Raw genomic sequence first — 27,671 nt, forward strand, 5'->3', positions numbered from 1 at the left:
TCGCTGCTTACACACAGACAGTAGTAACATTCAAATGCCACATTCCCTGCTTTTGGTGGAACACAGAAGAAATGCAGAAAGTTTCTGAAGCCCTCATGCAGAGAAGGCATCTTATTAAAAGCATCCATCTTATGTATCAGGTATTATCCAACCAGAAACACCAAAGACCCACATTTCTGAATAAAAAATATCTTTGCTACATTTGCTGAGATTTCAGTCTTCTGGGAGTCAGTTTTACCAGCTCTCCAGCCCTTTCAGCAAAGACTTATTTAAAATGCCAGCGCTCCTAGCACTAAGAACTAGGATAAATGTATCAATTTTGAGATTAAGTCATAAAACCCCCTTCACATCATAAAGGGGAGGAGCAGGAGAAAAATAAAGGTCATGAGTATCTTCCCATATCTTTATACATTACCTACACATTTTCCATTTCAAAATACTGCAGTACACTTACCCTTGAATATGAAAGTTAAATTGATTACAAATAAGACCATCTGCCTTACGCTTTACTCTTCCCAAAAATAAAATACCACAAGTTTGCAGTGTGCTTTGTATTTTTGCTTTTACATCCCACTGAACTCGCTGTTGAATGTACCTGCTGAAAGAAAGTGTTATTGTACATATACTGCTTTGTAAGAGACAGGGCAACGGGTGCCCTGTGCTGACAGCAGCACGGCTCCCTTGGAATTGTACAGAGTAGGGTTATATGCAATCCAACTCATAGCCAGCTCCACTATGAACTTCAAAACCCAAGCTGCTACTCAAGATATGTGGGTATGTTGAAAGTTCAGAAAAATCTCACATTTCAAGACAGTGTTGAGTCTACTCTTCCCCTTCTGGCAAGCAGCATGTTTATGGCAGACCTGAGTATGGGAATTATTTCTCACCCTTACACACTTTGGGAAGATATTAGGTCAGATGACAGAAAATACTCTGAAACAGCACAGAATTGGCAATCTCAAGATATTTACAGGCAAAGAAGCATATCGCACCGTTAATTTAAGTTATTGCTTCTTGTGGGCAAGTGCAATATTCCTTGATTGGGGCACAGCACTTGTTTGGTGTTTATTTTCCCCTTCTGAAGCACAAAGACTCCAGATCACTGTGAGGATATTTTGAAAATGAAGGTGTTGCCTATGACTAGAGCTGCATCTACAGCATGGTCATCACCAACTGACCAATGCAGCTGGTGACAGAAAGCTTACATAGGTGAGTTTCCACAGGCATTTTCAAACCCAAGCATCATTCTCATGCTCCCAGGCTCATTCTAGGCTTGGTCTACATTACAAGTTTTGATACAAGAAAACCTCCCACAGCCTTTCAGAAGAGGCTTATGGATACCAAGAGAGCCAAACTAGGATCTAAGGCTTACCTCCTATCAGTTCCTCAAAAAATCCAAGGTATTGCTGCTCTACCGTGCTGAGGGAAGCAGCAACAGATCCTTGCCTGCAAAATGACGCATCAGTGCGACTGCTCACGGCATGCTTTTCAAACACTAGTCCTCCATGTAGGACAGCAGTGATAACTGCTGGGTCTTTAAACCAGCTACTTGCATCTGAACACAGAAAATTAAGGTTTTTGAAAAAACAGTAAATTAACTATAAAGAAGAACTACTAAAACTGAGCTTAAGTTGTAAACAGATTCATGTTTATAACATTTACCTACTTAAACCCCAAGCCAAAGACTACCCATGACCTCAGAGCACAGGACACCAAAACACTTACCTACCCCCTTCACATCATTACAGGTGAGTTTCTGTAGGCATGAAGCCAACCATCAACTTTAAATTAATGCAAATGCATAAACTTTACTTTCAGAGGACACCAGGAATTTAAACCATCAGAAACATGGGCCTGCAGGCAACACTGCTATCAGAGTATTAGAGGTGCTGTAATTCCTCCCCCCCTCCCTCCCCCCCCAGGATAATACAAGGCAACACAAATATTCTCAGCTAAAAAGGAATCTGTACAGGGAACTGACTGTACATTCAATGTGACTACAGGATTGGAAGTGTGACAAAATGGTTCTGCTCTCACTGAAAAAGAGAATACAACAGGGCCCCACAGCTACAGGTCCAGCTGAAACCAGTGATGCAAGCCTAAAGATGTAGAAACTGCACCGGTGATTACAGCAACTATCTAGTTTGGACTCTTTTAGATTTGCAGCATAACAAAGGCATTTTACAGAGCAACTTTCAGGAGAAAATGTCATCCAGGCAAGAATTGCTCTGCAAGCAAGATAGGAGAGTTTAGTAGCATACACTGCACTTGTTCTCCAGATAGCAGCAGTTGCTCCTGTTCTTTGCCCTTTTTGATATGAATCACAGTAGCAACAGAGAGAAATACGTACTTAAACAAAAAAGTAAAGAATTATGTATATACAAGAAAATTGTTCAAAGAGTTGTGCAACTTATTTTAACTGTTGAAACCCACTAAAAAATGCTGTCACTAATAAATATTCATAAATTCTTCCCTGTGCTGTGAAATTCAGAAACTATTACGATTAATTCTTGATACAAAAAGTATGCTTCTACGCCCTGATATCTGTTCCAGTTTATCGTCTGTCTTTTTTTTTTTTCCTGTCTTTTATTTTTTTGAACTGTGGTACTTCATGGGAACTAATACTTATCCACAGTTTTACTTGGTGTACCCTGCCAGGAACATCCTGTGTTTTGTGGAGCCCTGTTTGTACCAATATAATACAGTAAAATAATAATAAATTAAACAAATGCAGGTGCATTTAAAAAAAAAAAAACAAAACAAAACAAAAAACCAACAACAACACAAAAAAAAAATCACCAAAAAAAACCCCAACAAACCACACTATCAAATGCTTGTCTCCACACAAAGAGACCAAGGATTTAGATGCAAAGTACTACAGATCCTGCCATCAAAATAAAACATTCAAACCAGGAAACAAAAACTTCTGCATTTTAAAAATTAAACACAAATCCCACCTCGATATTATCTCACCCGTGCCTATAAAAACCTCTTGCTGTGCTCACTTTTGCAGTTACTCATTTACACCTCAGGAGGCAGCCTGGAGATGACAGTAGTACAATAAAATAATTACCTGAAACATCTTTAAAAAAATACCCGTTAAACAAATTACCTTACCTGGCAGCACTTAAAATTGGTAATTTTTTTTTTTCTTTCCTATTTAAAAAAAAGTTGCATAGCTGTAAGATTTCGCTTTGCTGCATTTTTTTGTTTTGTTTTTACTCACAAGCAGTAGAAGAGAAGTTTTAGTTACTTAAATAGCCATACCATGTGCAGATTTCAACGATCCCTATAGCTTGCTCAAGATAAATTAGTTACCTGTCTTGGTTTTACTCTTTGGACTGCATTGTGACAAAGGTTTAGTTACAAAATGTTGAAATACAGTATTCCTATGCAGAGAAGTTTATGTTTTCTGTTCTTGGAAAAAGTGTAGAACATAAAACAGGGTGTGAATTCAGTAAATTAAGGTCACACTGTTAAGATTATATTTAGTTTGCCATTTACTCTTCTTCAGCCAACAAGAAGGCGAAAACGTTCCCGCTCAAAACCAGGGCCATCCTCCTGCAAGGATCTCAGAAAGCACGGACCAATGTCTCCGCTTCCTCTTGAGACAGAGTAGGAAACACATCCAACAACCCGCTTCCTTCACAGAACCAGAAGTTAGGCTGAAATTAGGAACTTTGGCCTTCAATATAAAATAGTCAGTAATGTCAGCGGGGAGTAGATTGTTACAGAATGTGCAGCATTTTCAAAATCCCTGTGTGTCCTTTGCATGAGTGTTTGGTATACTGAGCACAACTGGCAAGTAACCGGGTGTGTCTGCGATGCTTTTTTCATGTCACTGTCCATCTTTGCCTTTTTCAGCCACAAAGAACTGCAAGTCCCAAGCCAGGCACACTGTGTTCAGCAAGGGAACCTCACATCTCGTAGATGTTCTCATCAGTGGAAGCAGCTGTTGAAAAAGCAGAAGACAAAGTACCATCATTTCAGCTCTTTCAATATATAACATGCTCAAATAGCGTGAGCACAACCTCCATGTTATCCTTCCCCTTTTCTATAAGCCCCCAGTTATTATCTGCTCTGCTGTGAAAAAAAGCAAATTGGATTTAACATGAGGTTATACACCCATGAGCATGTACAGAGACAAACGTGTTCATAAACAGCATGTGGGATTCTTCCACAATTCAGTTATTGGGGGCAACACAGGAAATGGGTTTATTAATTTCAGCTAACACTGCCCTAAGGTTAAAACAATTATCCCTGTAGCAAGATACTTTCCCTCAGGTTTTCTCTGCTACCCATGCAACAATCAGAGCACTGCAATGTGACCTGCAACAGAGACTCACGAAATGAGATGAAACAAATGAACAAATAAATGCCACTGATGAAGGATTGGGTTATTTATTTTTTTTTATTATTTCCATCAGAGCAATAAAACTAAGCCCTCAGCTACCTGTCAGAGTTTCAGATAACTCAATTTCTCTAAGAATTATGATGGGGCTCTCAGCAACCTGGTCTAGTGGGAGGTGTCCCTGCCCAGGGCAGGCGGGGTGTGGAACTAGATGATCTTTAAGGTCCCTTCCAACTCAAACCATTCTATGATTCTGTGATTATTGGTGTGTTTTGCAATGCTTAGGGGCAGTACTTTAATGCAAGATAAAGTTCTTGAACTAGTCAACTAAAAGAATAAACCTATCCTTTAAACCTTTGACATTGATTGCTGATCTGAAATCATTAACACAAAACACAAGCTGGAAAAATGTGAACCTCTGTGAGATGGGATGGACAGAAACATACTAACATTTTTTATTTATTTACACTTTTAAAACATTCTGGAAGGGATTCACATCAAAGTGGTTTTGAAAATACCTAGTTTCAACTTTTTTTATGATTCTAAAAGCTTTCTGTGAGAAATGAGTGCCAGTACTCATGGAACAATACAAAATTATGCAATGTATTATTTTAATATTGCTTCATTTCCATGGAAAAAATACTCTTCAAAATGCTAAAGCTTTACTGGCACTGGCCTGCCACTTTCCAGTACTGAAACTGGAACACATAACTTCAGAACATGCCACAGAAGGATGTAGAAACCTTTCACAAATTGCAATATATATAAAAACTTAGTGATTAATATTGCAGTTCTGAGATATGGTAGCAAATTCACAAATTAAAAAAAATAGCATAAAGAGTTATTTCAGATAATCCAAGATATTTATTGTTGAAACATACGCATCTAAAAATAAATATTACCTAAAACCATGAATCTTGTCTTAATCTGATGGATGCTCAGGGCAAGATCTATTTACTTCAAACCATTCATCTATGCAGCTGTTGGATGCAAGAAAAAAAATGAAAACAATTGACATGAATATCTCAGTAATATTCAGCAGGAACATATGAATATAATTTTTTTTACTAAATTTCAATTAATAGTAGGATTTTAGATTATACAAAGAACTATATGTATATACACACATATCTCAACATTTATTGAAAATACGATAACCCCAAATCAGAGTAATATTTTTATATTAAACACTGTTGAACAGCTAAATATCTTAAGCATTACAATTTTCTAAGGAAGCATTTTACAAATAACTATCCAGTTTTATACACAGGTTACTTCACTACCAACACTATCACCTTGCTTGTATCATTCACTGACACTTCCTGCACTTAGAGACACTTATAAAAATTAAGACAAAAAAGGTTTAAAAAGTGTTTCCCCTTTCCCCTCCCCAGCCTATCAGCATTTGACACAACTTTTACCATGTAGGTACAGACAGCCTAAGATCCCTAGCTATGATGTCCGCTCCTTCCCAAGACAGGTAATGTCACCTTTTTTTTTTTCCTGTGGGCTTTTCATGCAAGCATGAGAAGACAGTAACAGAGAAAACTGACTTCAAATACATCAGTGGAGAGGCAGAAAGATGTAATTTTAAAAATATCTTTAGGGTTGCTGCTATTGCTGTTTCTTTGTTGCTCTTCTCTTAAATGGAAAGCAACTAAGTTTTAGTGGTGCTTCAAGCACCCCCACTTAGAGGAGCTACCCAATAAATGCAACCATCTGGAATTGTATACTCATCCTGAGGAATACTTGCCCTTTATGATATATGCAGAGGCAAGGCAGCCGTGCTATAGTATCTCCTTGCTGCAGCTCTTCCAGGCATATTGCACACTCCCCAGCATCTTTACTCAGCACATCCTCTGAAGAAAGAGCACAAAGTTAAACAGTTAAAAAATATATAATCAAACCAGCTTTTATTCAGAACATCAAGGATGGCTACAGAAGACAATTCTTGTCCTGCAGAAAACCCTGGTGAGGATCAGTGACACACCAGCTGACTGAAGATTCCTGATGGGAGACATCTTAACAGCTCAAATTAAAATATGGTTATGATTAAATTTCTTTCCTAAACACAGCTGTAGCCCAGCATTTATCCTGTAGAAAGACACCCATATGGAAAAGAGGGGCAGTCACAATCAAGAGCCAGCAGCCTTGGGAGTTTATACTCTCCCAGCAGATCCATACCCCACCGCACAGGCTGCTCTGATCTGACCTGGGAAACCTGTGCTCTGAACCACACAGCAGCAGCAGCCACCACTGCGGTGCTGCTGACCCCAAGAGCTAAGCATTGGAGAAATTTGGTTCTATACACAGATGGTACATAATGCCTCCTGGGCTTTGAGGATTCTTGCTGGGTGGGTTCTTCCTAACTGTTACCTTTTTTTTTTTTCTTCAGACAGGACAACACAGGTAAGTAACTAGGTAAAATAACTTCTTAACTTCTAAACACTTAGCCTATCATTTGCTTTTTCTACTCTCCCACTCATCTCTCTTCCATACATCTGGCTTTCTTTTACTAGCCTTTCTGGTACTCATCTTTAACACCTTCAAGCTCCTCTTCTCACCATGTCAGCATGTTCTATCACATCCCATCCGTATTTTCCTAAATGTAAAGTATGCAACTGTTAGAAACAGGAGTGAGAGCTTTCCATCAGGCAAGGAAAACTGCTGTATAGCTCCAATGACTCTAACTAAATTCCTCAGTTCAGTTTTCAGATACAACTGAGAAACCACCAGTTCTAAGCTGTTCTCTCCAGTGGCTCCAATACTCATCACTATAGCACTCCCAACACACAAAATAACAAGCAGACAACAAAAAAGCTACATTGCAGCAAAAACTGAAATGAAATTAGGTCTACCTTGTTTCCCTTAAGATAACAGCAAGCTGTCTTGCAGGTGTTTGGGTTTCTAAAAGAGTGCTCATTTCAGTCTCTGCTACATTCATTGGTTATGCTAAAAATACTGTATCTTCATGAGGAAGGATGTGTCACAAAATCCTGACACTAAGAACTTGCCCAGAAGAGGGTGCTAAGGAGAAATACTTCCTTGTGTTTGATTTTCTTAATGAAAAGATACTTCAGTATTTGACACCAGGAAGCAAAGACTCTCCAGAGAGCATCGTCCTGCTTCAGAGTCATTAATCTTTGCCTGAGGCTCAGACTCTACCTCCTAGACAATCTCTTTACACAAGTACTTTGCCAAAACTCCTATGAGCAGATCTCACTCTCTTCCCACAGTTAGGTTGCAGGAAGAAGTGTAATTGTAATTCAAGCATGTATCCTATACACAGAGCATACTTAATGGAAGTAATTTTTCCCACAGAGTCACTTTATCAGATTAAAAGCTGGTACCCAAAACAAAATGATGCTTAGATACCTCCAGTGAACTAATTGCCAACCTCTCGTCCTCAGCACTCTCAAGAGGGAAGCATTTAGTCCAGTTTCGATGACAAAAATTAAAAAGCTGTCCAATAAAAATATAATTTCTAAAAGAAAACATGCCTGTGAACTGCTTTCACATCATTCTCTATTGTGCATGTCTGGGTTATCGTGCACTCCCCAGACTGTACAACACTTGGGTCTGAACTCCTGCTGAGCAATTTAACAAGTTTCTGCACCTTTTGGCTCACATTAGGGCAAGATGCCAATCTAAACATTTGTATCTCTCACCAGCCTTGGCATAAGTGTCTGAGACTCTTTTTCTTCCCTCCAGTACTCCAGCACTATCCTCAGCTACCATTAGGTTCCCTTTTGCCAGTACTGCCCCTACTACGCAAGCCCTGAGCAAACAGCCTGCTGCCCTCTCTGGCATGGTCTGGCTTTGCCTAATTGTGCCAGAGGGAGCTGGTGTGAAGGCTGAGGATGGCTGGCATGGATGGGGCCTCAGAAACACAGTGGAGCTCTGCCAGCCCTGCAGAGGAGATTTTGTTAACAGGTTTCAGTGCTCTTCTTCCACTGAAATAATGAGAAGATGGCATTCCCTACTCCTTGTGTTAACCTTGTGAATCCTACCTGGCCTTCATGCAAGGCTAAGTACTGAAGGAAGTGGTACAAAATACTGAGCTGCTAGAAATGCCCACATGCAACTTGGCACTGATGCAAACCCATGTAATTACATTCATAATTGATTACACATGTAGAATGACAACAGCAAAACCAAATCCTTCACAGACCTATGACACTCCCTTTTGATCATTTTAGGTGATTCAGATAATCAATCCCAAATAAAGAAAAATAAGTGAAAAAACCTGTTAGACCTGGATCCAGTAAGAATTTGTTCTGTACTTGTTTCATACAGCACTCCCCTATACCAACACTGGCTTATACCAGACTGAAGTCAGTTTAAGGGCCATTTAACACTGACATTTAAATATATCTGTTAGGGAACAATGTGTAAATAATTTTGCTTAGAATCACTGCAGTCTGAATTTTTTGTTGTTGTTGTTTCTATATTTTCCTGCAGTGGAATGATTCAGCAGATACAAATAATTATTTTTATCTTTTTTTTTCCCCCATACAAAAAGAGAACAGTTTGAGATCTCATCAATGTTATGATTAAAACATTTATGAGTGTGTTACCTAAATGGAAGTGGGAAGAGGAAATAAGCAGAGGCCACATTTTTCCATCTCACCCACACGTGAGTACATACACAAACACTCAACACACCCCCACATCCATCTGCCTTACACCAAATAGGAGGTAAACACTCCTCCACCTTCCCAGCTATCTGAACAAGTACTCACTAGTCAAAGTCAGAGATAAAATCTGGCAGTGTTGTATTTCCCTCCTGTGTCTGCTGAGGTGTGTCTTTCTCCTATTGTCTACCCTTGGTTAATACTACTACTGTTTTAACTTCCAGTTGTTGGCAAATTTTCCTCTTAAAATTCTGCTTTCATCTTTACTGAAAAATAAATTCTGCTCTACTCCTGTATTTATAGCAAAATAGGTAGTACTGAACTAAAATACAATTATCCAGGCAATTGCACCTAGTTTACCAATTAATTTTTTTTGGAGAACTTTCTAAAAATGTATCCAACAACTATCAAAGCCATCAGCTTAGTCATGGCTAAAATTATATGCAATGCCTGAAACAGTCTGAAACGAAATAGTCTGTCTTTAAACCGAGGACTGCAAAAGCACATGCAGTACATACCTTATGGTTTAAGTCACTAAGATCTATGCTATTGCTTTTTGGTTTTCTTTTTAAAACACAGATACAGCCCTAGACTCAGGAAACCCCAAGTCAAAAACCACAGAGACTGTGAAAACATTTGGGGAGATATCACCTTATAGCTGCAGTAATTTTATTTCTCTCTAGGCATTCATTGGAAACAGAACACCAAGTCAGAAAGACCTTTGAACTAAGCCAGTATGACAATTTTTTTAAATACCTGTATTTTTTTCTAAAAAGTAAAAGCTACATGTGGAGGCTGCCACAGCAGCTAACTTAACAGTGAGGAATGACACAAAAGTGCACCCTTTCAGGAATATGACAAACTTACTGGAACGTTCCTTCTGAACAGAATCTTATCAGCACTAAAACTGATAAAACAAGAGCCGTAAGAAGTTAAAAAATACCAATGAAACTTCACTGAATAGTACTTGTTATCGCACATCTGTTATTAATTCATTTTTGTTGCCAATTACTAAAAAGCTCTCTCACTTAAGTACTAGAGACTTGCTTTGCTTGGTTTTAATCAGAGTGCATGAAGCTACAGACAGCAAGAAACCAACATACTTCCTCACACATGTCCCATGAATTTGTCCACTTTGCAGAATTCATTCAACACTTTTACTGATCTTGCCTTCTGGGACAATTCAAAGTTTTCCTTTACACTGTTACAAAACCAAGTAGACCAGAAGGACCTGCAATTCCCACAGTAACTAGTAGGTAGCCAGCAACTGTGTGTATGTGACTAACATACTCTTATCAAATGTTACTGAGTTGATTTACGAAATCATTCCAGCTTCTTCCATGACTGTTTTTCTCCCTCCCCCTTCCTTTCCAGCTATTTCCTACTATGTTTTCCTTCTCTTCACACCTGTTTTCCCTGAAATATCATTCTCTCTAGACCTACTTTTTCTACCACTCCTCCTACTCCCATAATCTCGTTTACTGTTACAATGCAGACACTGGAGAAAGGAGGAACAGATTAACATTATTAGCCACCACCTGATATTAGTAATATGGACAGCCTTCTTATTTGGAGTTAATATCCTTGGGAGAAGTAGACAATGGAATGGAAGGAAAAGGGACTGTTATGCTGTGTGCGCTTCTCTCATTTAGCTCAGTCACCATCTTTGCAACCTGCTACTGGCTGCAAGCAAAGCTCTCTCTCTCTTAGTCCACGCTAAGCACTAGGAGAGCAAGCATTTTGTTTGGTATTCTACTTGTTCTTCAGCATCCTGCCTGCAGCAAGGGGAACATCCTTGTTTCATCATGCTCCAGCTGGAGATCACTCCTGGATGAGCAGGTCAGCCCTCCACTGCTGCTCAAGACTTGAGGCAGAAAGACACTATGAAGGAAAGCTGATTCTCTAGTGCTCAGGCCCTCAACAGCAGGAAAAAGATCATTTAATTGTCCCTGCAGAAGATCCTTATTTTGCAACTCAGAGTGTTCCAAGCTACTGGGTCAGTCAGCACACTGAGCAAGGCAGAGCTAAAGCCAGTACCTTGGCTCACCGATGGAGACTGCAAGCTCACAGCCAGAAGACAAACTAGCACAGCCCTCAGCAGGAACATACTTTCTGAAGAAGCAGTGGGTTCCTGACCAGAAGCATTTCTTACTGCTCTAATACAAAAAACCTCCTCTAGATTGGATGCAAAATGGAAGATGTCAGAAAGTTGACTACGTAGAAATTCAGCTCTCCTGACAAACTTCAATCCGAAGTCCCCTTTATACTGCTTAAAAAACAAATACCCATATGCTAATCAAACTTGCACATGTTGCAGCTTTTCATGTGCTTCCAACAGGCACAATAACCCCAAACACCACTGCACAACTTGCGTAATAATACCTAGATCTTCACCAATCTAAAAACACGTTTCCCACCACAATACACAAAAATATAACCTCTCTAAAATGAACTAACCAGCTACAAAAAATGTGACACTTCCTCAAATACTGACAAAGTGTTTGGTCAATGTTGGGGGGCTTTCTTTGGCATCTCACTCTTCACACCCCTTGCAACACCACAGCCAGTCACAATTTCCTATTGAAAGTTCAAGCATTCTCCGTATGTTCCCCTTCCCTCTCACCTTGTTCAGTGTTGGTCCTAGACTGAGATATCTATATACAAACAGATACCCATCGAGAAAGACTTCCTGCACAAACATAGCCTACAGCCTTTGGTGCTTCCTCCTCTTAAAACACAACGGTAAACAGGAGGGAGCAAACCAAACAAAGTGAAAGTTGCCCAAGAAAAATATTTGCAGAGTAAGGCCCAACTGGCAATACTTGTGTGGCAACACCACGCTAAGCTAGATAGAGGGAGGTGGCTGCAGAAGTTTCATTGTTTCTCAGCTAACCCAACAGTTAAAGAACTGGATTCAGTTTTTTTGTGTAGCCTCAGCTTTCCGAGGCTAATTCTGAGAAATAGCTAGATGCTTCCTGTTAAGACAGATAATAATCTGGTGTAGAGAAAGAATATTCACTTTTTGTTGAATAAAAACTGATATAGCAGTGCTATAAATACATTTTAGGGAATAGGATGAGTATAAAAGCCTGTACAGTCCTAGCTACCTGGACACAATTCCAATTAGGTAAACTAAATAATATAGAGGTGAGAGTGATTTGTGCAATGAAGGAACCAGTTATTTTGTGAAGAGGTTTGCTTTGGTGGCCACAATAGAAATCTCTCTACAACTTTAAAATCCATGGTGACCATACAAGCTACAGTTCTGCAAAAAAACTTAAAATTAAATCCCATGTTTAAATAACACAGCTTTCATAAAATGTCTGATTTAAGAGATCTTGCTCTCAATGTCAAGTGTGCATTCCAGGACTCCCAGTGAAGAGCTAGGCTTTGAAAAAAGTAGTCTGGCCAAGTAGTCTGAGAAATAAAGCTCCTCACTTCCAAGCAACATCATCCCCAGCTGCTCGTATGCTGTCACAGTCAGTGCACCAACTTTCTCAGTTCATATTCCTGTTGCTGGTAGAAAGCGTTAAGTTGAAATAAGTACTCATAAAAGATAAATTTTATCAGCTTGTGCCGATGCCTTGAGATTTATTGCCAGAGTGATTACCTGTTTCCACAGTGATTCAAGATTTGCTCTCAATACAGAGACAATTATCTGATTGATGTTGAAAATTCTGCATAAGCTACAGTCCTTCTAACTTCTGTTTCATCAGTCTGCTAGCAGGTTGAGATGCCCTTGAACATTAAATCTTCTCAAGATAGCTAACAACTTTCTCCAGTGTACTGACTTCCAAAGTTCCTTTGACCACATTTCTAAGTACCATGCATGTCCTTAAACTGTAAAATTTTAGTCTAGATACAGGCCAAAGAGCTGCAGCTGTTCACGAACAAACCACAAAGTCTTGTCCTCCAGAAGATGATGTAAAGAGACTTTGTGTCAGCCTTACCCATCCTGTACTAAGTGCCCATTCCAACTGAACTCGTGTATATTTGCATTTTGAATAACAGAAGCAGTAACTTATTCTTGAACAGTGTTTCCTTGAGATGTTTTGTTTGTTCCAAGGCTTCTCCTGGGTGCTCAGTAACACTGTTTCTGAAAGATGAAAATACTTTTAAATATTGTCTCCTTAGGAGTCAACTGGGTGAGAAAGCAGCAGTACCAAACTAGTGGCCCACCGTGCAACTCCATCATGAATAGTGTATCCCAGCACATACTGTCTTAAAGAAAAGCTGCTTATTGCAGCACATGGAACAAGGAAGCTGCCTTTAGGCTGTTTTCTTGGGTTTTAATCAAGGTTACATGACCTCTCAGGTTATCGGGTATTAGTCTTCAATGTCAGGAGCTAAATCAAAAGTAGCATGTAAAGGGACAAACCCACAAGAAACAAAGCAGCAACAAAATAGAACTCTTTATGAAACAGTGTAAGGAGCTATCACTCGGGGAATACCTCCTCCTCGGCATTATCAGGTAGGAATGATTTACACTTCTTAAGGCTGAGTTTACCATCAAAGAGGATCTTACACCACAAATATGCTACAAAAGAAGGAGTGGTTGAGTAAATGCCCAGGGGCAACCAGCACCTCTAACTGCCAGAAAGAGTCTGCTGCAGTTAGAGAGGACTGCTTCTCACAGAGAGCTGGAAATAGCTGGAATGAAGAAAATTTACAGAAATGAGCAAAAGAGAGAGTATCAGCATGAGATCCATGCATTCAGATCTCTTAAAATGTTTATTCTTTGCTAAACAATGCTTCTTATCTTTGAGAAGCAAATCATAGCAACATATTTAAGGGCTATTTATCTGTGCCTGCCAATCTGTACCAGGACGAAGAAACTCCTACAATGAATGGGAAATCAATTTACGTTTGAGAACTTGGGATCCCAATCCAGAAATCCAGTCCAAATGTGGCTGAACCACATGGTATCCCCCAGAATAAGGAGCAGAAAGTTTTGTCACCTAGGGGCTCATATTCAAGAAAAATGAGAGCTGTGGTACAGCTTGCCTTGTGTAGCAGATTACTTCTTTACCAAAGGTAAACACAAAAACAAAAACCCCAACAATAAAACCCAAACCAAAATAAATCCCACCACAACCAACCAGGTGTAAAACCCCAAAAGTATTTATCTAAGCTTCTTTTGGTATTAAATCACTTGGGAATCTAATTTAATGTTTTAAAGAGGAAGATAGCACTGTGATTAGGAGGAGGGTGAAAAACTCCTTTAATACACTGTGCAGAGACACAAATAGCTTCAAATAGCTTTTCAGTTAGAGGGAAGACTTAGCTATGAAGCCCTAAGCCTGGTAAAATGCGCAACTTTGCCAATCAAGACTAGACACTGCTGCCAACAGTGTTCACAAAGACTAGGAAAGTAAAGCAGAGGATGGATGTGGCAGAGCAGGTACCACAGAAGATGGCTGTCTCTGGTCAAGCTGAAGGTAACACCTAAACCTGAAAAGAACTTGGAAATGCAAGATGTTGACGTGCCTGTATGAAAGGATCCTCACCAAGGCTAGGAAATCCCTCTTGCTTGTTTTAATGACTAAGTTTGTTTTATCCCAAACACAAAAGGAGACCCTAATTATTGCAAAAGGCAGTTTTTCCAAATGGCAAGTCTTCAACCATTCACTATCACTGAAATTACGGTCAGAAGCCAGAGAAATAGCTTTATAATGATTTCTACATTTCTACATATTTTCTAATGAGTTCTACAAGGAATTGAGTGTGATGAGGATGTGCTGGCCTAATGAAATCTATGAAAACTCTCATCTAACACAGTGTAGGCACGTTAGAAACCTTAATGGAAAGAAATGGTAGGGGAGTAGCACTCCTGAAGAGCAAAGGCAGAAAGGAAATGAACAGAGGAAGCTCAGATGCAGTCAGCTAGTCTATTCTGGGCAACATGGGCTACCTTAATGGTGATTTGTTTTGAAGTTGGATGTAGGATTGGATCCAATATTTTGTTCACTTTGTCCTTTTTCAGATTCCCGTTCCAGGCTTCCTACAGGTGCCTTGAGCACAATGGATTTTGCCAAGTCTTTTTTCCAGTCTTTAAACAATGGCCAAACAACTGACTCATTTCTTTGCAAGACTGCAGAGGAGTTTGGTTTGATCTGATGCAAAATAAATGCATAGGGAACACTAACGAAGATGGCATTAAAGATGAAACTATGAGCCTAAGCTTGAAACAGGAAGAGGGGATAAAAACAGATGTGTCTAAGACACTATTCTTTAGAAAGATATGATGCATTACTGAGCAACACACAATGAGAACACTGGTGCCAAAACTCAGTGTGCACAAAGTCTGGCTTATTAACCACAGTGCCAGGTGCTAAGCCTACAGGGTTCTTTTTCGGCAGGCTTGAGATCAGTCTTCTTCAAGTTAAAACTGAATGTCTGGTGTCAACATGCATACACAGGACAGGACTATAAATCACTGCATAATTTTTACTTGTCTGTCTTTTCTGTTTACAGCAGACAGGCTGCTTTTTACACACTATTACTATTTTAAATAAAATTACCTTTGTGATATAGATGGAAGGCAAAAAGTTCTGATAACATCAAATACAGAGTCGGAGTTTTCAAAGTGATCTCAGTTTTCCTGCCCTAATAATACTAACCCATAATACAGTATTATAATTTATTCCAGCAAGCAGAGAGATAGAGTCTTTCTGGTGCTAACGGGTACCTACAGGTTTTTACTATCTCAGTAAGATACAGAACATATACATCTTTAAATTCAAGAGAAAGAAAAAAAAAAAAACGACCAACAAACCCACAACAAATCTTTCTTTGTATTTTAAAGCAAATAGCACCAATTTCTAGATCCTAGCATTGAAGTAAAATAAAAGACACCCATATAATTTCAATCATATTTAGCAATCATGATCATTCACAAATAATCATACAAAAAGATTAACATGGAAGATATGTTTAAGAGAAGTCCGCAAAGACAATTCTCCAGTATTTGTTCAAAGCTTTATTCACCTAATCTGGCAGCATGCTTCTAAAACCATATTAAAGTCTTGGGGTTTTTTCCTCCTCTTCATTTGTTAAATCAATAGGCTATCAAAACTATTTGACACCACTATGACAACAAGGTTTTTGAGCTAATAAAGCCAAAGACTGAAATAGACCTCCTTTGAACCCACCTTTCCCCCCTCCTTTGAATGGGGGGGAAAATACACAAGTGTCAACCAAGTAACTCCTCCACCATCCCTCCACCTCAAATAAACAAACATTATTTATGGGCTAAAAATTATCATTGAATACTACATTTTTGTTCTAGCTATCCAATACTTCATGTTACAGATTAAGACTATCTAACAAAAACTTGCACAATAAAGGAGGAGATGAGGAACATGGTTAAAATGAAGAGTGTGATATGGCTTTAAATTACAGATAGCTATTAGCATGAGGTTAAAACAGAAGTTACCAGAGGCTTTTAGGAGGAAACTTTTAACAAGGTTTCATAAGTGTTAATATAATTCAGTGCTAAGTCTAGCAATAGTGAAGTTTTTTGTGTTTCAGCTGTGTGTTAGAACTTCGGGTTATTTTTGCAGCTGAACAAATCTGCAGCCACGAGACACAAAGTTACGCAGACTTCGGGAGCAAAGAAGTTCCCTCCAGAGAGGATACAATAGGCAAGTCTGGTATTTTGTACTTATGTCAGTATATAATCAAGGTAATTCCTGTCAATAAACAATTTACAACTTATTTTAAAAGCTAGTATTTTTTTCTCCACTGTAAACAGTGATAATAATACCCAGTTTAGTTTATCACATTAATGGCGTGTTCCTCCAGCTTGTTTCAGAAGAGTTAGGCTTGTTCTACCACTGAAATCCCCTGCAAAAGCTGGGCTGACTTTTTTTGTCATTGAAGGTTTGAGTCTGCAGCCCAGAAGCACAAGACTATTTAAACAATCAAAGGGTAGCAGTTTCCAAAGCAAGAATTTAGCCTGAAGTAGAAAATAAATTACAAATGACATTTCAGGCAATTCATTCAACTAATCTGCTGTTGGGGTAGTTTCTGAGTAAGAGGGCCCCTCCTATTCTTTTGTATTTCTTACAGAAAAAACTCTGATCTGTGAATAATCTATTCTAGTTCCTGCAAAACAGTGAGGAATTTAGAGAAGGAAATACCATGAAATTCCTACATAGATTACTAAATCTCACTGAGGTGTAGTTTGTCATTTATTTTTTAAAACCTAAATATTTCAGCTAGCTTTATTTCCAAATCCCATCAATGAAACATATTCTCTAAAATTAGAAACAGCTGTGTATTTTTAAGGTTTCCACAGAGCAACTACACAAAAATAAGTCACTTTACTGCTAACAAATGAGTAAAATCTCAAGGGTTTAGAGGTATCATCTTTAAAGACTGCAGAATTACCACACAAAACATTATTTCCTCTGAAGCTAAATTCCCAGCAGTCACAAGACTGCAGCAGTTGCAGACACGATTTATGACATCCTCCGAATGACCTCTCAAAGCTAAAGACTGATTAAGTGTAAGACATGGAAGGTAGCTCCGATCAGCCCGCATCACATGATGCCGAGTCACAGCACAGGGAGCGTTTGCTACCGAGCTCACAAACCCGGCCCTTCGCCTTCCACTGCCCGCAGCACTGCGCTGCCATTATGTAAGAGAAACACAGTGACATGCACCAGAATGCATCGGGGCCTCTTCTAACCTGGGCTGAATCACTCCCTGTGTCACCTGCAGATGTGCTTTGCAGCACTGGCTCACAGGTGTATCTGTAATTTTCTAGGACAAGAATTGTCATTTGACTTTAGCAGCACTGTCAGTACCAAAGCAAGACAATGGCACTATCTGGCCCTAGGAGTAACTTATAAGGAGAAGAAACAACTTGAGCTATTCAGAACACGAATCATCAATCTTATTTTCTCTGTTTCCTTCAGAAACAAGCAGGCTTGTACTATAGTTATTAAAAGCTTCACCATATTTATCCAGTGTTGTGTATAAAGTATTCCCGTGGCACAGGTATGCATTTACATAAAGGCAATTAATTCCAATGTACTGAGAAAAAAATAACTGTCCCGCTCTCAAGATCTGAAACAAGTATGAGGTGACATTGCAGCTATTTTGACTGGCAGTGATTAGTGCTGGCTCCATCACAGGAAGTTCAGCTTAGCAGATTTAGGCCTGGCTGAAGGGAAAGTACACAGAGAATCACTCATTAAATATGCTTCTCCCCAAATGTTCATTTAAATTAGCTGCATTCAGAATAAATGAGAGCAAAGTTTAAAATATGAATGGATGTGACTTCTGCAGTGTCTTCTTCAGCAGGATCCAAGCATGTTGACTTTACTTCATTACAGCAAGGATACTCAGCATAATCTATTGAGCATGCCCAATGTGAACCATGAGAATGAGCTGTCATAGCATCTTCACACATCTAGGCCTCCCTCCCTCTTACATGTAAAGTAAAATAATAAGCAATATAGATACCTCAGCCACCACCACTAAACCTCCAAGATTCTAGCTTACAAAGATAAATGGGGCAGTCTGCAGTTCTGGGAACTGCTGTTGCAGACATTTGAAGCACTTCCCTCTCAGTTACACTCAGTTCCCATTTCAGGACCCTACTTCACAGCCACACCATTAGAAATACACAGCTTACTTGTTTGATTCTGTAGCGATGGGTTGACAGTTTGTGGGTGTGGAGCAAAGGTAAGAGACTGCAGCCTCTAAAAGTGCTGGAACTCCACAGGCTGACCCAATTCATCCACTGACTGAGGCTGAAATGGGGTCACTGAAGCAGGTGCTACTCCCTTTAGGAGATAGGTACTAAGGTGTGGTTTTATTTAGTGACCTTTGTAACCATTACTCTTTACAATTAACAACCTCCCTCCTGACAAACCTCAACAGTGACATGCTGCTTTTGCAGTGCCGCTCTTCTGTGAGGTACCAAAAGCTGTTGATTTGGGATGTTTGGAAGGAAATACAGCTTTACTGAACAAAGGGAGAAAGATCTAGTCTGCTAACTGTTCCTCCTAAGCAGTATGGTTTGCAGGAGTAGCTATTCACAGCCTACACTGGTGAACACCAGGGAAAGTTTCCTCCTTATTCAAACATTAACAACAATTCCCAAAGGAAGTACAAAACTCATCAGTATCTTTAAATCAAGTTCATTAAACACAATTTTCCTCCTTAAAATTGTAACAACTATTTGCAAGACAAACTATGAAAAGTCTGAGCTGATAATATACCAATTCACAGAATAACATCTGTGCAAATGTCTGAGATTATTAAAAATTTATTTACTATAAAAATGTTCTACTGTCACCACATTAAGCAAAATCTCAAAGTTCAACAGATATTCAACAGTTCTAATAACTAAATAACTACTGAAGAAAACAGTTTTAAAGCATCAGGGAAACTGGATGAACCTCCTAAACACTCTGGAGGATGTTCATGAGTACACAAGATCAAAACAAGTAAATGTCACTATTTCTTTCAACTGCAAGCACAGGATAAGTATTCGTTTACATGTCCTGTAACACTAGCATATAGAAGTATACTCTTCTACCTCCCCAGTACCCCTGAGGACAGAGCATAGAACCATTGAGAGCAGAGCAAAAAGCCAGAAACTTTCAGCTAAGAAATCTTGTTAAACTCCAAAATGAATGGAAGAACTGAAGATTTCTGTGGAAAATTTTTTAACTCAGATAAAGTGGAATGAAAGAACTGATTTGCCTTAGTATTATTTTGTACTGCTTTGCTGAAAGTCTAGTCCTGTTAAAGGATGAGGACAAGGAGGAGGGCTTAAGCTTTTCCAGGGAGACTGGCAAGATGCCCTTTTGCAAGGTCTTTTAGGGCATGATCTCAAGAACTCTGGCAGAGAAGTCAACTTCAAGTTAGCAATTCTGTTCATTCCAGACTGAAGTTTTGAGTGCATTAGACAAAAAAGTTGACAGCATCAGCCCTGCTGCATGAAATGCTCTCCCTTTTTTTGTGCACAGAGGGGACAAAGTAAATCAAGTCACTGCAGGTGATGAACTACCAGAATCAGGTATCTCACTGGTCCAAATGTTAGGTTAAAGATGCACTATTTTTCTTCCCTTCTGCTGAACAATATAAAGTTCTGGTACAAGTAGCTTGCCCCAAAAATGTTGAAACAGCCACCAATCAACAAAGCTTAAAACCTGTGCTGGAAAAAAAAAAATTAGTCAGTCCCATTCACAAAGAATGTTTCCAAAATATGTTTATTTAGTCCTTTAGGTGATGCATGCCAATCTTAAAGTCTCTACTTTTGATCAAAATGCACATGTTACGGCTGTCATTTAGATTTTGACAACTCCTCTAGCAGAATTACTGCTCATACAGATTCCAGCTGAAGACACTGACACTCACTCACATGCAGGCCTCAGCATGTGGCAATACCACCATTTCTCTTTCCTCACAAGACAAAATTTAACCATATACCTCAAACCCTGTTTTGCATCCTTGCTAATCTAAATCAGTTACTTCTTGTGGCCCAGATTGCTTTGAACTTGGTTATATGGACCGTGAATATTTGTCTAGCTGGGCATTCAAACACTGCAAAACCCAAAATACATTGCTAGACAGGAAAAGCACATCAAGTTTCACATGTGTTTTCCTTGCAGTACACCTACCTTAATTTTTAATATTCTGTCAATAATAGTCTTTCCATATACAAATCCCTCCATTCAAAACAGAGCTGAAAAAGCTTTAAATACAAAATCATATATGTAATCCCCACTGGGATCTTTGATCCCCTGCTCTATATTGGCATTTTGGTCTAGAAAATCAACTAACTGTATTTTTAAGAGTTACTGCAAAGTAAGGAAAAATCCTCCAGCAGCTCACACATTGGATGTCTCAACATTCTCCATCTCTGAAATTACACTAGCAAAAGCTTTTCCCCTTACAATGAACTTCAGTAAATACATTAGCCAATAATCAGACCCACTGCCATATCTGAATTAAACGCAGAGTAGCCCGAGTGAAAGCAGCAATAATGTCAAAGCAGCACCACCCCTGAGCAAGCGGCTTTAAGGAGACCCACTTAGAAAGTTTCCAGTAGAACAGCGTTCCAACATAAAGTGCTGACTTGATGAAACCCAAAATATTCCACAGGAATGTGCTAATTCAATCAAAACTTTTGAAAGAGAACAGGCTGGCTCACCAAGCCAGCCAACCAGTCTAGTGAGCTGACTGGCTCTCCCCAGCTCTCTGGGGTCACTGGCTTCTCTGCCTGGCCAGGTGCCAGGCTGTTAGTCCCTGCTCTCAGAGGGGCCCTTTAATAATAATCATATAAGTCTTACAAAGCATTCTGAGAAACAAACAAAGGAATTTTAACATGAAAAACAGAACTACTTAAGAACCAAGCAGAAGGCTTCTTCAAGAATAACTAGTTGCATTTGTTGCGACTTAAAGACACAAGTCTCTCCTGTGTCTTCTCAATTTAAGCATCAATACTGGAACACCACAGTTGTTACACACAATTATCAACAATAATTGTATTCAAAACCTACACTTCACCAGATAGGTCTAATCATCAGCAAGGAATTATAGGCACATTGCTTCCCAAGCATGAGGGTTATTAAAGTAAATGCCCCTGCCCAACCAAAACTCAGGGCCAATTTGCAGGCAACATCTTGCACAGAGTAGTACCTAAGTGGGCTCCCTGCATAACTCACCATGGCAAATTTGAACAAGATGGTGTAAGGAGCTTCATTTAACACTGTGGAGAAGCTCAAAGGAATAAATATGGCTAGATAATATTTTAGTAGTGGTTTTCAAAAAAATCTGTCAACTAGCAAGTAAGCCACTTTCTTCATAAAACTGGATTTTGGCAAGCTGTGGCTAACCAGTGCATGGGACTTACTCTGGCTTCTCAGAAATTCAGCAAGCAAAAATATGAAGAGCGCTTTAGTTGCTAAAAAAAGCAAGCCTGTTTAAAACAGTAACACCAAACATCACAATGCTTTTGTACAATTTCATTCACTTAGCCAACTTTTGTATCAAGATGTCTAGATACTGGTTCATGTATGAGTATCACAAGTAGTTTAAAAGATACTTGGAACAAAGATCCACAGAAAAAAGAAAGAGCTCTTTTTACATGCCAAATTGACTCAGCAATGAGATCTCTGTTGCAGGCAAGTCACATGATTTTGAAAGAATAAGGCTAATAAAATGTACTGATTAATTTATATGAAAATCAGCACAACTTCCAGCATACAACTGGGACAAACTTGTGATCGCTCTTTCAGAAAACACATGTAAATTAGACAGTTGCCAGTTTACAGTTCACTGACCCTACTGCCAAACACAATGCACAAACGTAGCTCAGCAAGCAATTGCAGATTAGTTGGGAGGATTCATTAATTTTTTTTAAACTCCAAATCACAACTAAACAGTCCTACAACACCTTTCTGGGGAAGACTGTATGCCTCAGACTCAAATTTAAAAATAAAGGTTTATCATTCTGAGAAGACAAAATACATACAATTTGCTCCCTGTTGTTTCTTAGAAAGAACAACTAATAAGTTTACAGTATCATGAGGAAACACATCTAGAACAGAAGTAGACAAAAGCATGGTTCAATCCAACAGCTCAACTTTGAAACATCTTACCACCTGCAAAGTCTAACACTCCCTTCGTCTACTTGCAACACAATATTCAGAAAGAAAAGAAGGTGAGGGGAAAAAAGGGGAGGAAAAAAGAAAACTACACTTTCCTTGCTGTGGTAGTAGGACTGGGAACCACCAGTGACCAACACATGCAAATGATGCCTACTTGGCTCTATTTCAGTATGTATGGCATAAGGCCAAGATAACAAGGAGAAAGTAAAGCATAAAGAAATGCCTTCCGTTTTGGAAGAAGGTATCAAAAGCTGACAGCAGCAGTTGATCTTTTCTCAAGGTAAACTTGAGATGCCTTTCTTAGAGCTTATGACAAAAAGGCTGATCCATCAATGATCTCATGGCAAACAGCAAAATATACAAGAAAAAAATGCATGCTTACAGACATGCACATGCAATTCTGAGCCTGTAATCATGGCAGCATGTTACCAATCTGCTAGTTAATTCTCTTCCATTGGTCTCATTAAAGGGAGGTGCCAAAGTAACAACTGAGCATTGCATAACTCTGAAGCCATATCCTCAATTTCTTTGTGCTGAAGTAATGCAAATAATCAGCTTCAGGCTATACTTCAAGATCTAGTTTATGGCTCTGGGAGCTAACCAACTGGAGCTAAAAGGATCAATGCACACTTCTATTAAGTGTTTCTGAGAATGAGAACATACTTCTAAGTAAGTGTCTCTCTCAAGCCAGCCTATGTAATTTAGTAATTTTCTCCTTTCAAGTCTATATAACCATTTCCTAGAATGAGTTTCTGAGGTTCTTCATACACCAGACACACTCCTAAATTGAGAAACGACATGTTACCACTACTAATAATGTTGCATTGTCCACAACTGCTTTTGTCATGTTGCAGATTACCTGGAGTGGTTTCAGGTGCCACTCACAATTTTTACTTCTGCTCATTCATATGGAAGTTTCTTGACTTAATGGACTGAGCAAAGTTAACAGGATGGCCCAAAGGAGCTCCAATCAGCAGCGTGCCAGCTAAGAGAAAAAGTACGGGGGGGTGGGCTGAATATGTCACCAGTGTAATACAAACAAACACCACAAACAATACTGAGAGGTTATGTTATGTAATTGCTGTATCCTTGGAAAAAAAGTCACCTGAGTGCACTTGTACGTACATGTAGGAAGCAGCAGGGGCAAAGGATTTCACTCAATCAACTCATAATTTGTGTGCATCTCATCAGTTGGATTACTGCCAGAGCTTGCTCTCTGCCATCTTACCTCCTCCTGCTCCACCCTAACTGATCCCAAGTATGTTACCCCTCTCTGACTGGGCCAACTAGCCTGCTTCTCTTGAATGAACATCCCACTTGAACATCTCAACATCCCTCAGTACAAAGACTTCTATCAACTTATCTTGGAACATGCTCAGTCCTAAATTAAAAAAGGCAAACAATGAGAAATAAAGTCCCCTCTGTTACATGAAGTCAGTCTTCTCAAATATACGTACAGCAACATCAGGAGAAAAAAACTTATTTACTTTTCCTGAGTGCTGTGCTGTTAAATGGATTTCACCACTTTAAGTATACAATTTGGAATTATTTTTGCAATTAAGGGCCAGCATTGTCACTATCCAGACAAAGAAGAAGCAGGGCCTAACCATCCTTCAGAACTCTTTCCAATAAAAAAAAAATCCAGTGTAGGATACCATAACAGCCAGGAGGGTCAAAGAGCCCATAAAACTAAAGTTTACTTATGTAACAACTAACTTAATTCAGAAGGGAGCTCTGGAGGTTTTCTTGTCCAGCCCCTTGCTCAAAGTTAGACTAAGTTGTTCAGGGCCTTGTTCAGTCAATTTCCAATTATCTCCAAGGATGGAGGTTGCACAGCCTCTTCAGGTGCCTGGTACTGTATTTGACCACTCTCATTATGCAGTATTTCTACCTCAAATTTTATCAGTTTTCCCTGATGTAACTTGTGACAAATTACTCTCAACTTTTTGCTGTGCACCTCCAAAAAGAGTCTGACTCCCTCTCCTCTACAATTCCATTTGAATTGCATTCTGTTCTCATATATTCCACATCTGATGACTGGTTAGCAGTAAGCTCATTCTGGAGGGACTGTAAGATTTCCTGATGGTAGGACAGCTTTGCCAATGTTGGCACTAGAATTTCAGTACGATTTTCTAATTCCTATTTTTCTGAAACCTTTTTGTGTGTTTGCCACACAACTGCCAGCCTAAGTCACAGCGATGGAAAGGTTTGATCCCAACAGTAGCAAAAGTTCTGTTTGCCTTGCAACAAAGGTAGCCAAGGAGGAGAGCTTCGAAGTAGTGAAAAAACCTAGAAATACTGCAGGTGATTCATTTGACATTCACAAGTTTCACTAAAATAACAAAAACATGCTTATCTACCAGTCTTCATGAATTATCACATATGCATTCAGTTGAATGAGAAAGGTCTTTAATTCCTTCAAGAAAGGGTCATTTTCTTTAACCATGTGCAAATGCACAGTGTGTCAAGGAACAGTCCTTAATAACACTCTCAGAGGGAGACCTGATTGACCTACAGCACTACTTCATGTCATTAAATAAGAGGACTTTTAAGCTACACATATCTCAAGTGGACACTAAACACACTCTGACCAATATCTGATCTTGTGGTAAAAAAATTTAATAAGCACACTCAAATAAGAATAATTTTATATTTGGAGTACAAGTAAACAGTGTAAATTATATTGGCAGGCAGTATAAAAAAGACAAAGTTCTTAGGAATTATTTTGAAAAAATAAACCACAAGCTAAAAACACACACAATTTCCAAGTCCACTGAATTAGTTACAAGAGTATCTTATAAATAAATAATTATTATCTCTCTAATGTTTAAAACTAAGAAATAATTACCAGCTTACTTCTTTCTTACCATTGTAGGTTATCCTTGGTTTTGTCAAACACATCACAAGATGTAAATCCATTTCATCAGAAGATACAAATTTTGAACATACAGGGCACTTGAATCCTAAGGAAAATAAAAATATGTGTGAGTACACTCAACTGCATTGCAAATATGTATATTCAAGCAAAAAAACTATTCTTCACACATTAATAGAAAATAAATATGTGGCAGCTTTTCAGTTTTGATCTGTCATTTCTTATATTAATATAATTTCCTTGATTTCAAAATACCTCACAGTGGACCATTGTTTCTGCCAATTGATCTGTTGGCAATTGCAAACACATCAGCACCTCTGGAACACAGTTTCCCAACAACTCTTAAGAACAGCTGAAGACAAGTGCAAGAGAATAATATGACTCTACTAAAACATAAATTAGAAACGTACAGAGAACATAGCCATTAAAATCTAAACTTCGGCAAGAGTCCTGAATTAACATCTTCACTTTAATGAGGAATAACACTGGAACCTTAACAAAGAATCTTGCTTTTATATCTCATCACACGAGCTGCAGCATCTTCTACCAGTCTGCGGCACAGAGAAAACATTAACTCAGGGGTGTCACCTCACCTACTGAATCACTAATATTTCCTGTAGCATTGTATTCCTTTGACTTCTCTCATCCTAGCCAAGCATGACCTTATTTAGCTTGTGAGGTCACAGCCTGAGGCAATATGGGGTAAAGAATAATTAAGACAGTCTGGATTGTGATGCAACTGCATAATAGTCCATGACAAAGCTGCTTAATACTTTAATTTATGTCATTACCAAAGACAGCAGTCTTCCAGCTGAAGGACAAGATTGGTTGGACAAGTTTTATGAGCCACAGAAAAAGTCTGAGAAAAGTCTGACCGATCTGCTGAATAATTAACACACAAGTGAGAGACAAAAAACCACCAAAAGGGGTCTTGATATGTTCTGTCTCTTAAGGAGTATACCTACAGGACAACATACAGCAAAAATACCTAAATCCATGCTCAGTGCAAAGGAGCAAATTTTTCTTTGATGCTTTTGAATAGTCATGATGCAGGTATGTATAAATGGCCATTGCACCTTTCACCAACATCCACATCTGGGCCTCCTCCCATGTTTTAGTAGTTTGTTCCCCCTTTCTTCTAAACATCTAACCTTAGGAGTTCACAACAAACCGAGTCAGTCAAGAACTACAAGTGGCTTGATGCTGCACTTTCAAGTTACTAATGCCTGAGAATTTTGATCTTTACTGTTAATTATTATTCAGATATAGATCAAGCAACTAACATGATGCAATAGCATTTGATAGAAATAATACACTTCATTTATCAAGACAATTATTTTTATTTATATATATATATATTTAGAGCAGCTAATAGGAAGCAAGTGAAACCAGACAACTGCTAACACTCACATGGAACTCTGAGCAGCCACTGAACATGTACTGGAAACCACTTCCTGAGACAAAGTACAGTGCCAATTCTTCCCACTTTAGTCACAAGATACAAGTTAGTATCTATTTCTTCTTTTGTCAATCTTACGCTTCAGTTTAAATATTGCTCTTTTGTCCTTATATTTAATCCTCCTACCTCAACCCACATCTTCACAAGCAACAATTACAACTACAGGTTAATAAGCATGCAACAGCCAAACACATCTTGTGGAAAAAACAAGTTGAAAGGATTAATTTACTAGTAGAAAGCTTTGTCAGTGACCCTTCAGACACTACATAGCCTCCTTCCCCCGGGCTGCATCTCAACATGACTAAAATAGAAATCAGCCTCTAAGCACCCAAATCCACCCCGCAACTGTTTGCTACAGTTTTCTTCAAAAAGTGATCCAGGGTAAATTTTCTCTCAACCTTTATCAGCCCAATGCAGCTAATGATTCTTAAGTCTAGTCAAAACCTACTAAGACCCATGCGTTATTCTAATTTATATGCTTCTGTAAGACATATTTGACAACACATTTTAAGATGAAAAAGCACGTAACTTCCTTATACACTGCAGACTGAGTCTTGCTGTGCCAGACGGGAGTGTTTGCATTACCTCAAGTTAACAATTATGTTCATGGCTAGTTAAGCACTGGGACAGTCATTAACAGGTTCCCTTTGCTTTCTGGACAGAACCCTTCTCGTTTATTCCCCAGGGTCATCAGTTCGTCTAATCGGGAGTGAAAGGGGGG

The 27,671-nt window shown here is 38.9% G+C and overlaps 1 protein-coding gene across 1 annotated transcript in view; it reads right to left on the reverse strand.

Moving 5' to 3' along the window:
• Positions 1–2,828: 2,828 nt before the first annotated feature.
• The window catches only part of ZNRF2 (zinc and ring finger 2), a 55,744-nt gene continuing 30,901 nt past the window's right edge, over positions 2,829–27,671 (reverse strand). Inside the window, exons 2-5 of the mRNA XM_051611737.1 lie at positions 25,484–25,579; positions 6,105–6,210; positions 5,254–5,331; positions 2,829–3,952 (exon numbers count right to left, since the gene is read on the reverse strand). Coding sequence (XP_051467697.1) covers positions 5,274–5,331; positions 6,105–6,210; positions 25,484–25,579 — 260 coding nt within the window. The 3' untranslated portion in view covers positions 2,829–3,952; positions 5,254–5,273. The remainder of the gene's footprint in view (positions 3,953–5,253; positions 5,332–6,104; positions 6,211–25,483; positions 25,580–27,671) is intronic.

The sequence above is a fragment of the Apus apus genome, chromosome 2 (genome assembly GCF_020740795.1).
Source record: "Apus apus isolate bApuApu2 chromosome 2, bApuApu2.pri.cur, whole genome shotgun sequence".
Lineage (NCBI taxonomy): Eukaryota > Metazoa > Chordata > Aves > Apodiformes > Apodidae > Apus > Apus apus.